At 43.9% G+C, this 13,066-nt stretch overlaps 1 protein-coding gene across 2 annotated transcripts in view; it reads right to left on the bottom strand.

Moving 5' to 3' along the window:
* The window catches only part of UXS1 (UDP-glucuronate decarboxylase 1), a 57,282-nt gene extending 54,641 nt beyond the window's left edge, over nucleotides 1–2,641 (bottom strand). The window contains exon 1 of one of the 2 annotated variants that reach the window (XM_042039657.1): nucleotides 2,466–2,641. In XM_042039657.1, coding sequence (XP_041895591.1) covers nucleotides 2,466–2,562 — 97 coding nt within the window. In that variant the 5' untranslated portion in view covers nucleotides 2,563–2,641. Of the gene's footprint in view, nucleotides 1–2,025; nucleotides 2,207–2,465 lie in introns of those variants that run through there. The other variant, XM_042039648.1, reaches the window with a different exon arrangement.
* Nucleotides 2,642–13,066: the final 10,425 nt, after the last annotated feature.

Below are 13,066 nucleotides of genomic sequence, written 5' to 3'. Positions count from 1 at the left end.
CTCATGCCATGGCGGTACTTCCACCAAAGTAAACAAGACTCCTTCAGAGAGAGTCTCCTAACTGCAGACCTGCAAAGCACATGATGGCAACACTGCCAACAGCACTGCCAGCTTCCCATTCTACCGCTGTGCACCACCTCCTCAAGGTGGGCCAAAACAGCTGTCGAATACTCACACTGTCAAATGGCTGTAACACAAAAGGGGGATCTCAGTCCAGACCAGTTCCTTCATCTGGTCCACAACAAAGAAATTTCAGTCATTGTATGATGTGGAGCAGAGATACCCAAGACAGCCCAGTCATCCACCAACTTGTGGGACATTACCAAGAGGGCCACTCAATGAGTCCTGAGAGTGAAATAGTTCACAGCTTTTCAACCGTCTGCAAAAAGTTCTTTCTCTAGTTTGCAAACTCGCACAGAGAAGTTCTTCAGGCATCTTTGTAACAAATTTGCATTTAAAGGCAAAACATTCCTATGAAGTAAGACATTTTTCTAAATGATACTCCCAAAACATTTGCTCAGGGTTTCACACACAGGCTGACAAAATGGCACTATTTAAAAAGTCCTATCCTCTAGCTCACAAAAAAATAATGTACTTGCCAACTATTTCATTCCCTGTAAAATGTGCTCCCAGTCTGAATGCCCATGCCCTAATACTGAATGGAAATTCATGGAAAGGAGGTGCACAGCCTAAAAACACTTAGTCATTTGGAGAGTACTTCAGAAAGAAGGAATGTGAGAAGTGCCAGCACATACACCTACACCAGCAGCTCAGTTTTCTCAGATTCTATGCTATTTCAGTTGGGCATTATCTGACTCCAAGCAGAGCACAGTGATGATTCAGTAACATTGTGAGGAGTACTCTTTTAGGAAATGTGAATGGGATCATAAATAATCACTCCTGTAGAAAAGCAAACAAAAAATATTCTCTCTAGAATCTGACAGACCAGTGGCATCTGCTACCATATCATACTGTGTAGCTGACACCTAAGGATTCCACTACTTTTGATCTCTAGTCAAAATATGGAAAAGCACAGCACATTAGATTTGCAAAAAACACATTCCCATCAGACACCAACTTATTCCCTTTCCAAGCCATTTTTTTTGCCACGCTGACCTGCAGTCCCTCTCCTCCTCCACTTTTTTTCTGAATCCCAAAGAACAAGTAGTCTGAAGGCTTCTCCTTAAGGCTAACTTTTACTCACAAAGCTATAAAGCAAACACCAACTACTATCCACAGAACGTAATCAATAGCTAGGTCCCAATGAGCACATCAACTGCCACTCAAATCAGTATTTTCACAGCAGCCTATTAACTTCCGCTTTGAAAACTATCATTTTTAGCAAAACATGTAAGCATTTCAAAGTAAAAACAGACACTAAGCTGTCAGGATGCAAGGGATCTGAAGTCACTTGGACAAACAAAGTGTCCTGAAAGTCAGAGCTGAAACATAACTTCAACGGTAACAGCAGTATCTAAATAGTAAGGTCCAGTAAAGACAATAACACATGGTAATAATGGGAATTGCTGTGTTTCTGTGTTAGGAAACACCACCCCTCTGACATTACTTGTGTTGTACCTCTCCACCTTCCCAAATCCAAAGGGAGGATCCTAAATGGTTTCCGCACTCACCCCCAAAGCTAGCACACCTATATGTGCTTTCAAGCATCAAGAGAATCACTTGTTCCCTACCTAAACCGGACAAGGCATCTACATAGAATCTACCTGAGTCTGAAAACAAAACAGGCTAAAATAAAATAAATTAAAAATACAACAGAAAAAAACAAGAAAGGGCAGAGAGTTGACAGGACAACGTTTTAAATCCTTTTAAAATCTATCTGACTCACTCCTAGTAAGTGAAGTCATAAACATCCCCGTCACTGGCTATTCTAAGATTTTCTCAAGTACCTCTGTGCCTCTCTCCCGGCTCTTAAGACTCCAGCTACGCGCTGAGTTAATAAACAAACATTTATTTAGCCCCCGAAGGACTTGGGAGGATTTTACAAAAACCAGACACGAGGCCTACCCTGGAAAAACTTCCCTGAGGGCTGCTCACCGCTACCAGGTCGCGATCGGGGCGGACAAAGCGCGGTCTGAGGAAAGAGCGGCTGCGGAAACACTCCCTGAGCCACGTCCCGCTCGCACCGTCCCCGCAAGCCCTCGGGACGGGGCAGGGGAGCGACGACTGACAGGGACGCCCGGCGCGGCTGCCCGCCGCGCTCGGGAAAGTTTCGGCAGGGCAGGGAAAGGGGGAACCCGGAGCCTCGCCGCCCAGAGCCCCTGCCCCGCCGGGGCTTGAGCAGCCGCGCTGCGGCACCCCCGCAACCGGGCAGCGCAACGCGGTGCGGGAGGTGCCGCCGCCACATCTTCCTCCTCTCCCCCACGGCGGGCGGAGAGCACGGGGGGCGCCGTGCCAGCGGGCAATGAATGGCCGGGCCAGACCCGCCCCCATCCCCGCTCACTCACAGGCGACGTAGGCAACGAAGGCGAGCCCCATGAGCAGCTTCATCCTCCTGCGGTTGATGGCGGTCAGCAGGCGCAGCAGCGGCCCCTTGCTCACCATGCCCCGCGGCAACAGCACGCAGAGCGCCGGGCACGGCCGCGGCCACCCACGGCTCCGCTCGGCCCCGCTCCGCCCGCCCCGGAACCGCCCGCGCAGGCGCAGCGGCGGCGGCAGCGCGCGCTCGCTCCCCCGCCCGCCCCTTCCCTCGCTGGCCGCGGACGCGGCCGGAGCTGTGGCGGCGCATGCGCGCGGGCCGCGCTGCCCCGTAACCCCGGTTCGCGGCCGGAGCGTGTTCCCTGCGGAGCGCCCGCTTCCCGCAGAGTGTGCCCGGGGAAAAGCAGCGCGGCCGCAGCCTCCCCGTGGCCCTTGTCTGGTCTTTCAGGGTGCTTCAGGGTCGGGCGGGCCTGGTCCCCTGTCGCCTCCCACTGTGGTGGTCCTTGGGTGGTGACCTGCTGGAATGAACAGGCAGACGAGGGCATATAAATAGACAACACGTGTGTCACGCTGGCACCTTCCGTGCCTGATCTTTTGAAAGCGCCATTTCCCTCGTCCCGATGTGCTTTCCACATTTGCGCAGGTATCTGTATGGTAAGGAGAACCAGCTGGATGCCGTTCTGCAGAATCGCAGAGCACTCTTTTAAGTTGGAAGGGACCCACAAGGGTAATCAAGTCCAACTCTTGATCCTGCACAGGACAGCCCCAAGAATTACACCAAGCCTGAGAGCATTGTTCAAATGTTTCTGTCAGGCTTGGTGCTGTGACCAACTTCCCTGGGCAGCCTGTTACAGTGCTTAACCACCCTCTGGGTGAAAAACCTTTTTGTGATATCCAACCTAAACCTCCCTGACATAACTTCAGGCTATTCCCTCGGGTCCTGTCATTGGCTGCCAGAGAAAGGAGGTTAGTGTGTGCCCCTCCACCATGTGAGAAGTTGTAGACTGTGATGAGATCTCCTCTCCAGGTGCACTAGGATGACCCTGTTTGAGCATGGAGGTTGGACCAGATGACCCATTCTGGTGCCTTCCAACCTTGCCCTTTCTGTGATTCTGTAAATGAAAAATGTGAGGATTTCCCCCTTCTCCCCCACACCCCTGCCAAGTAATAGTTTATGAATTTGCTTCTGTTCAGGATAACAAGATTGCAGTTGCTTTAAAACAGCTTACATTTTTACTGCAGCTTCTATCTGAAGTCCTTGTGACCTGTTGCAAACTGCAGATTGATATTTGCCTGGCATGGTAGGCACCTTCCTCGTGTCAAAACATGTTCTCCTGCCAGTAGATACACTTAATCCGAAGAGAAATCTCCCTCCACAACCTGACCTTTGCCTTAAGTAGTATGGCCTCCACACAGTTTGTAGGAGATATTCTTTCTCACACTTGCCTCCCACAGGAGAACACTGTGAGAGCAAGTGCTCTTGAATTAAATTCTTATTTTCGGTGTAGAAATGCAGCTTGTTTACACCAAGTAACTATGACCTCAGTCAAAAAGAGGCTCACACAGTTAACAAGAGTTAACCGCTTCTTATTATAAGGAGTAAAGTTGAAACAAATGTGTGTCAGAAGGATAAGCGAGTGATTTAGAATATCCCCCCTGTGTGACCCATGGAAGAAAAGGGACTTTTTCAGGAAGCCTTGAGAATTGAGATTTCCTAACCTTGGGCTCTGATTTTAAAGCCATTCCTTTCCTCTTGATTTTTGTTTCTTTGATTTGTGTTTGCTATACCTAACTTGCAAGTTCATTCCACTGCTTCTTGCTACATGGAGTAAAGGGAATAATAGATCATAATTTAAAACATCATCTAGCTCCAAATTCATCTTGCATAGTAATCTCTCAAAAAGCAGCAGAGTTTTATACCAGCAGTAAATTTGGCCATCAAAAAGCTACAGCTGAACAGTGCTGCATGAAAGCTAGAGAATATTACAGGATATATTCATATGCACAATACAAAATCCACGAGCCTGTAGGGGTACCCAAGACGCTTTTAACAGTTGCCCTGCCCTAAGCTGGGCTGCACAGTCTGTGACTCAATCACGCTGCCTGCGTAAGGCACCTTGCTTAGTCTTCAGGCCAGTTTTGCTGCAGAAACATGTTGAGACAGGCTGCAATTGGTGAAGATGTGAGAAGGAGAGCAAAGGAGCAGGATGCACTGTGGAACTTCACGGTGGAGGAGACTTGGACTCCACAGGAGGCAGGCAGACCATGCTCTCTTCAGGGCCAGCTGTTTGTCATGTGTGACACCAGGGCCAGCTGTGTTTATGTCACTCTGCAAGTGAGACAGAATGTGTCTAACTTAGCTGCAGAGGAATGACTGTAAGTCTGTCCCATCTCAACTATAACTGTAGACATGTACCTTAAAAGTACTATAAATTTCTCCAGACTCATGATGGTCAACAGCAGGGGCATTTATTTCAGGGTACAGCTGGTCACATTCACAGCCTTGTGCCAAGGACTGGCACCAATAGCAGAGGTTCTGGTATGCAGTGGCTGCTAGATATGCCAAGACAGGGATGATACAGTTTTGAGTGCTGAGTCTTAGTGTGCTATAAATCAGGTAGCAGGCATCCATCTGCCTTTGGGTCATTATCTTAGTCAGTCTGATTGCATGACATCAGCTAATGGCAGTCTTTACTGAGATGGTTTGCAGGCAGTACACCCTGTCTTTCACACTGCAGTTTTCAACTTCAGTGATGAAAGTGCTTTATGAGAGCATTTTGATTTTTTTTGTTCACTAAACCACAGCCTGTAACACAATGGGAGGTTTTAAATGATGGAATTTTAAAATAGCTTTCGATAATGATTAAAAATATGAATACACAGGTATATCTACCTGAACAACCAGTATGAGTTTAGAATTCACAGCACCCCTGCAGTGTACTTTTCTTTGATACCAGATCAAAGCTATGCAATTACCTAGCTGTTGTTCCAGAACCAGGGGGAAAAAAAAAAACAAAACACCAAACCAACTGCTGCAATTTGCAGGATTTTCACATGATGCCACATGAGGGACACTCTTCTGCCATGTGGAAATGCAGGGAAAATATTTGCTTTCTGTCCCACTCGTGTTTCTGCAAGAGCTAACATTCCACCTCATGATGTGAGAGACATAAGTGGACCCTGGGCACTGAGACGTGAGCAGAGAGAATTGCTGTGTACAAGATAACAAAATGAGTTACAAAGCTCTGAAAAAAATGCAAGAATAAAAACAAACCATTACCAGCACACTACTTTCATCTCTTGTAACTTTGGTCTCTGCATTAGAAAGCTCAACATAGCCAAGAAAGTAAGATAGTGTTGCTCAGCTACTTGTATGCTTCCTGACCATTCAGCTGCATCCTACAGCTAGTGATGCTTCCTGGGAGGAATTGTTGTGGTATCATTATCCTCCTCTAAAAATAGATGATTCTGTGGAGTTACACTGTTGTACTGCACAGGCACACCAACTCAGACCATACAAAGCCCAAGATAATCTTGAAGAACTAATGATGTTCATGCATGCACAAATTGTAAAATGTGATTAAAAAAAAAAAAGAGAATTGGAATGTGATTATTTGTTTTGTTTTGGTTAGTTCTACTTTTAACAACAGATCATAGTGGGGAAGGGAACTCAGACAAAAGTGAGTTAAAACTAGCAGTGTTTCTTTTCAGGAAAAGTTAGAAGTTTGAGGGTTTGTGGTTTTTATAAAGGCTAATGAAAAGAGAACATGCAGTTCTGGGAAGGGAGTCAATTCTTTTAATATTAACATCTCTGAAGGAAAAGAAAGCTGCTAAGTGCTTCAGACAGTTATTATTTATTATTTGGTTGGTAATAAATGGTTTAAAATACAACTGGATTGTAACAGTTCTAAGCAGAATTGAGACAATCCCAGCCATTGAAAACATACAAATTAAGAGACAGATCATCCAGCTAATGCAAGTAAACGAGTAAGTGTCAAAGCATGATATGAAAATGACTACTTAAATATGGATTTGCAGAAATTAGGTGAATCATTTAATGATTTAGACAGTTACTTGCAAAGAATAAATTACAACGTATAAGGAAATAATTGTATTTCAGACTACAGTGGGGCCTGTCTATTTTGTTAAGCAGTTTCATTCATATGGGAGTAGTCCTAGTATTTCAGTCTGTAAAATTTGAGGCTCTTTTTTTACATCAAGCATATAGAAACCCAAGACACAACACTATTCAGAAAAGTTGCTTCAGGCTTGAAATTGATATACTGACTCAATTAAAAAAAAAAAAATTAAACAACATTCCTAAATTGACTGGTAGCATTACTTACATAAAGTACTTGTTCTTCATGATGCATTTTCCCCCTGAGTTAACTGAAGGTGGCCCCATACATTTTCAAAGTTGGAAAAAGATTTTAAGGTTCTTTATCTATTCTGAAAGTGCAGAGGGCCACATGCAAGATCCTTTGGTAATTGGGTCAGAATGAAATAGTAGAGATAGTGGCTAAATTAGTGATCATAAAAACTTGTGATCAGTTAAAACCACTGTTCCTCAAGGTTCTTTTATCCTCCATCAAAGAAGTTTATTAGGCTGAGTCAGCAAGTTACTAATTCGCTGCTGTTTTACATTTCATGATTTCCCAAGCCCTTTGGAACTTCTTAATTGGTGTCGCTCTACCCTAGAGCACTTTGGAAGTAATGACTTAGAATGCATCCATTTTGGGTTGTATTCAATTCAGATCAAGATGGAATTAGTACTGAAGAAGCCCATGACTTCCTCTGATGGTATTCAGCAGTCAAATCTGTATGCCCCTGTTTATATCACTGGCCCAGAAAGTGAACAAAAATAAACTTACCTTGGGGTGGGCGAGGGATGTATATGCATGTAATATGCATGTGACACAGTGGCTGAGGGCTGCTCCTTGTTAAGAAAAGCCACTTGGGGTTTATGCTGGAAGTCTGTGCTGGCCACTGTAGCACTAGGAACAGGGAAACCCTTTTCCTTCAGCATCTTTACTTGCAGTAATATTAGCTGGATGGGCCTTTACCCATGTTAGTGGGTGCTTTGTAAAAGGTCCGCCGCTCCTTTCCTCATGCAAATCTCAGGCAGATGACTTACAAGCTAGTTACTGATAGTGTTTCTGTGTCACAGCAATGTGAGGATTATCATCTTAATTGGGAATAAGGAGCTGATGCTAAGTAACTGCAGGAGCAGGACTGCAACATGCTGGAGAGTACATCTACTCTGCAATCTACATATATCTATTGGTGTGTTCTTCTCTGAGGCAAGGAAAGTTTTAGTGCTGTTCAACTTTTCACACTCAATAAAGCAGAAAGTAAACGAGGTCATTAAAGATGTTCAGGAACTTACACAGTTGAATTTATAGAAAGACATTACTGAGAAGTGTCTGTATCACAGTGCAGTTGAATTGCATTTGGAGTGCAAACATTCCTACTGCTGTTTGATATCATTACTCTTCCACAAATTTCCCTAGCTGTAGTGTCAGAGAAGTTGGATGGATGACAGAGAGGACATGTACACACATACATTTCTGGAAATGTAGCACAGAAGCATTACTAAGTTTATGTAGTCCATAGCTATGACAGTCCATGACCTTATGAAGGGGACAGCTGCAAAGAGAAGAGCATCATGTATCCGAGTGATGCTCTGAGCTTATCTGAGTGGTGGGGCATAGTGTATCCTCAACATATTTGCAGATGACACCAAAGTGGGGGAAGAGGCTGATATGCCAGAGAACTGTGCTGACATCCAGAGAAACCTTGCCAGGCTGGAGAAATGGGCTGACAGGAACCTCTAAAAGTTCAACAAGGAGAAGCACAAAGCACTGCGCCTTGGGAGGACAGCTCCAGGCGCCAGTACAGGCTGGGGGACAACCAGCTGGAGGTCCTGGTAGACACCAAGTTGAACATGAACTAGCCATGTGCCCATATGGGGAAGAAGGCTAATGGTATCTTGGGCTCCATTAGAAGGAGTCTTGCCAGCAGATCAAGGGAAGTGAGCTTTCCTCCCTCACTCAGCACTGGTGAGGCCATACCTTGAGTGTTGGGCGCAGTTCTGGGCTTCCTAATACCACAGAGACATGGGCATGCTGGAGAGAGCACAGTAAATGGGTACCAAGATGCTTAACAGATGCTCCTAATATGGAGCATCTCTCACACTAGGAAAAGCTCAAAGAGCTGGGACTTTTCAGCCTGGAGAAGAGAAGGCTCGGGAGGGATCTCATCCATGTGTACAAATTACTGAAGGGAGAGTATAAAGAGGATGGAGCCAGGCTCTTTCCAGTGGTGCCCAGTGACAGGACCAGAGACAGTGGACACAAACTGACTCACAGTAGGTTCCCTCTGAAATTAATAAACACTTTTGTACTGTGAGGGTGACTTAGCACTGGCACGGGTTACCCGAGGAGGCTTTGAAATCTCCATCCCTGGAGTCTCTCAAAAGCTATCTGAACAGAAACCTAGGCAACTGGCTATAGGTAGCCCTGCTTGAGCAGGAAGACTGGACCAAGAGACCTCCACAAATGTCTGCCAACCCCAAACATATTGTGATTTGGTGTTTGCAAAGCAAACAAGAGCACAGATCCACATATTTTACTTAGATGTGGGGTTTTGTTCTTTTCCAGGATACAGCTGAATAGATACAAAACCAGGCGAGTGCCTACCTTTGTAAAAATCAGCTTTAGTTATCTCAGTAGAAATATTCCTGTGAGGAGGGACAGTAATGAACAGCCTTGTGTATAAACTTACTCTTGTTTGCAATTATAGGCTTTAGAATCATAGCCTATGGTCGAGGCTATTTACTGCATCAAATTTTTGTTTTGAAGTAAGGAGGATTAGGAATTTCAGATAGGTTTTCCAGTAGCTAATGAGATTGAACCAAATAAATTTTCATTGCTGCCTTCCAAAGTTAAATTATGGTCTTACATAAACAGTAAATTCTCCTGGTGAATACCAGTTAAATGAATTTGGAAATAGTTTTGCAGCCCAACAACCAACCAAACCTAGAAAAAGAACCTTTGAATTTTCTTGTTATACAGAGAATAAATTCACTGCTGGTGAAAGCAATATCCCATAGATTTCCAAATCACCTAAAAGCAATGTGAGCTTTTGAGTATGAAACCTACTCATAGAAAAAATGACAATTCTTATGTGCACACCTTGTGCCTCTCATTGGCACTGAAGATTTATTACTGCAGTGCTTACTAAAAACAACCAGCAAAAGACCGCAAAGGTCTAATGTATACAGCATTTGCATTATTAGATCAAAAGTAATTATGAGAAATTTATCTTTCCATGTTATGCCAAGGCTTCCATGGGAAGGTTTAATAAATAAGCAAGTTTACATTTATCGTGGGCTCCACGCTGGGCACTTAAACTAATTTGATTAGGCCAGGCCTGGACTAGGCATATGACCTTACTGGTTTATGCAACCTTCTGCTTTTAGCTATGGAAACCATACTGTGAGGTGAATAATGAATTGAGGAAGAAATGCAGTGAAGGCAAAGCTGGAACATACACCTGAATGACACTTGGGAAGTATTCCTAGCTCCCAAAATTTCAACGTGTGCACTACGTTGAAGCATTCTGCAAAAGGTTCTGGAAAAAAATAATTCTATTGTCAGATTTACATCTGAAGTCTGGGGGAGGCTGTAGATCACAAGGGTTTGGAAACGTTTCTACTATGCACACATGATAGGCTGACTAGGTAGGAATAGGATCTTAAACTCTAGTGCATGTTGAAAGGAAAATCGTTATGTTGAATCAAGTTATTGGTAATTCCAACAAACACATGGCTCAGGAACTTGTCTACTGTATGTACAAAAGCATTTTGTATATACCTAATTGTTCTGGATAGTACGGTTAGTTGCACTTCCAGATTGTACAAATGTGCCTGCATAAATCATATTGGAAAACTACCCCCTTGCCAAGATGACTTAAACTAGTACCCTGAAAAGAATCAGGCAATATCAGTAAGATGAGCTGTTAATGTAGATTTTGCCCTAGTGGCTGTGCTGGTGATGGCTGTGATTTTTTTAGCCCAGGAACATGCCTGTATAAATGTATGTACACATTCCTATGTCTCTTTATGTCCACCTTCCTGCTCTCCTGTCTCTCTGGTCCCTCAGTAATTTTTTAATCAAGTTTGTTTCATCTGAAATAGCATAGGTCTTAGAGATGTTAATTTCCCCATACCTTTATTTGTGGTAGACAGATGGGAAGTATGTAAGTTATTCTTAAGTTTTGTTAAGCAGCAAAAAGTCTATGCAGGAGAAAGACATATGAACACTTTGGCCATGAGAGTTTCAATCAGAGCTCACAATTTGTTAGATGTGAAACAATCCAACCACAAAATACAAACGCTTTGGAGACCAGGGTTAATTAACTTTCCTTTTCCTGGAGTTACTAATCCTTGTAGCAAAACTTAAGAGCAAAGTTCACAGTGACAGCTTCCTGGGAGAAAGGAATAAGCCCCCAGAAGAAGAGAAATCTACAGAAGATGGAAAGTACTGTGGAAGGAGGCAAAGGAAAAGAAAGCAGTCTGTTGAAACTGTGCCCAAATATCTTGAAATAAAAGCTTTAATTACCCGTGTTTCTCTCAATAGTTTTGAGAACAATGCCAGATGATAACAATCTAGATTTCTGATCCCTTTTTTTTCTCCCCACACGCAGTACTCCATGGCTTTACAAAAAGAAGAGTTTGTTCATGTGAGGAGAGTGGAATGAAGGATGTTATCCACATGAATGGCACTTGTGCGCCTTGGCTCAGCCCACCCACACTCACCCAAAATGAACTTGGCTGTAGAGACTCCAATTACTCATTCATCTCGCACAGCCTCCATTTGCTAAATCCAGCCAACTGGAGAGCAAGTGCAAGTAAAACCAGTTTTGTATTCCATCTGTCAGGCCATTCATTTGTCTTCTGTATGGTTTTCACATGTCAATGGACGGTGCAAAAGAAAATGCATTTGAAGGCCTTGTTTTCCATTTTCATTTTTTAAAGAAAATGACTGTACTGAAATATCACATCAAGAAGCTTTGTCTAGAAATTAGTGTGTTCTCCAGAAATTCCAGCAAGATATTCCTGACTACCTTTATAATTTATTTCAGTGTTTACGGCAAGGTAAATTTATGGTTTACAGCACCTAAATTAATCTTGTGAGACTATAAAGTCTGGAATACTCTTAGAGCTTCCACCCTTTACATTTGTCTAGCTTTAGAAAGGCTTTGCTCATACATTTATGGGCTGAGGTACTCTATGTGATTGCTGAATGAAATAGCTACGCCTGAACAAGAAATTTATTGAAACCCCAGCTATTAAGGACCTCTGATGCCCTTCAACGTGGTCATGCACTTTGGGAAATAGTTGCACTTTATTACCGGGGGCAAGGAAACCTCTCTTCTTAGCTGTAGTTGCTGTCTGTGTCGCACCCTGCAATTAGGTAAGATGCTGTCTATAGGACTATTGTCCTCACCGGGAGCTGAAGTACCTTGTACCAAAATCCTGTTGTTGCTCACTGTTTTCATCTCAGACCACGCATAAAAGCATCATTAGAGTGCAACAGCTGTTAGAACAGCACAAAAATTTTTGTGCTCCCCAGCTTTCATGTGCTGTCTAGTATGTCCCACTGCTGGTCTTGATGACTCCTATGGGTTCAAATGCTCACAGAACTACCTGAAGGGCGGCCAAGTGCTGGTCCTGGGGACACCGTAGTCAAACAGTAGGGAATGGCAATAATCCAGAGACGTAAACACCTGACATAAATTTTTATCTTCCCTACATAAAGGTAAGCTAAGATACTGACCAAAGTAAGTAAAAATGAAGACTCTTTATGAAGAGGGGTGCAGAGCTGTTGTGGTGTTGTGGGTTAATCATTGGAGATAGCTCAGCCCCATGCAGTTGTTCACTCACTGCCGTCCCACCCTCCACCCCACCGCCTGTGAGAAGGGTGGAGAATCAGAAAGATAAAAATGGGAAAACTTGTAGATTGAGATAAAAATACTCAAATAGGTAAAGCAAAAGCTGCACATAAGCAAAGTAAAATAAGGAATTCATTCAATACTTCTCATGGTCAGGCAGGTATTCAGCCATCTCCAGGAAAGCCAGACTCCATCACACTAATGGTTACTTGCAAAGATGAATGCCATAACTCCTAATATTCCTTCTTCCCCCTTTCCCCCCTAGCTTTTATATCTGAGCAAAACATTATAAAGTCTGGGATATCCCTTTGGTCAGCTGGGGTCAGCTGACCCCGCTTCATCCTCTCCCAATTCCTTGTGCACTCCCATACCCCTCACCAATGGTGTGGGGTGGGAAACAGAAAAGGCCTTGACACTGTGCAAGCCATGTAAGCAATAGCTAAAATACCCCTGAATTATCAACATTCTTTTGGTCACAAATCCGAAACACAATGCCATATGAACTGCTATGAAGAAAATTAACTGTGGCAGCCCAAACCAGTACACATGTGCAAACAAGTGCATGAAGAAGGGCCTAGGAAAGGTATGGGATGTTGACTGGGTTTGTAGCATAGGCATCATGGCCTAGTACATTCCATGCTGTCTGTAGGTGTGACTAGACCACTGAGAAAATGGG

The sequence above is a fragment of the Corvus kubaryi genome, unplaced genomic scaffold (assembly GCF_017639235.1).
Source record: "Corvus kubaryi isolate FWS band 111438036 unplaced genomic scaffold, C.kubaryi_AGA036_p1.0 133, whole genome shotgun sequence".
In the NCBI taxonomy this organism is placed as follows: Eukaryota; Metazoa; Chordata; class Aves; order Passeriformes; family Corvidae; genus Corvus; species Corvus kubaryi.
The sequence above is the reverse complement of the archived record's forward strand: the minus strand, read 5'-3'. Positions and strand labels throughout refer to the sequence as shown.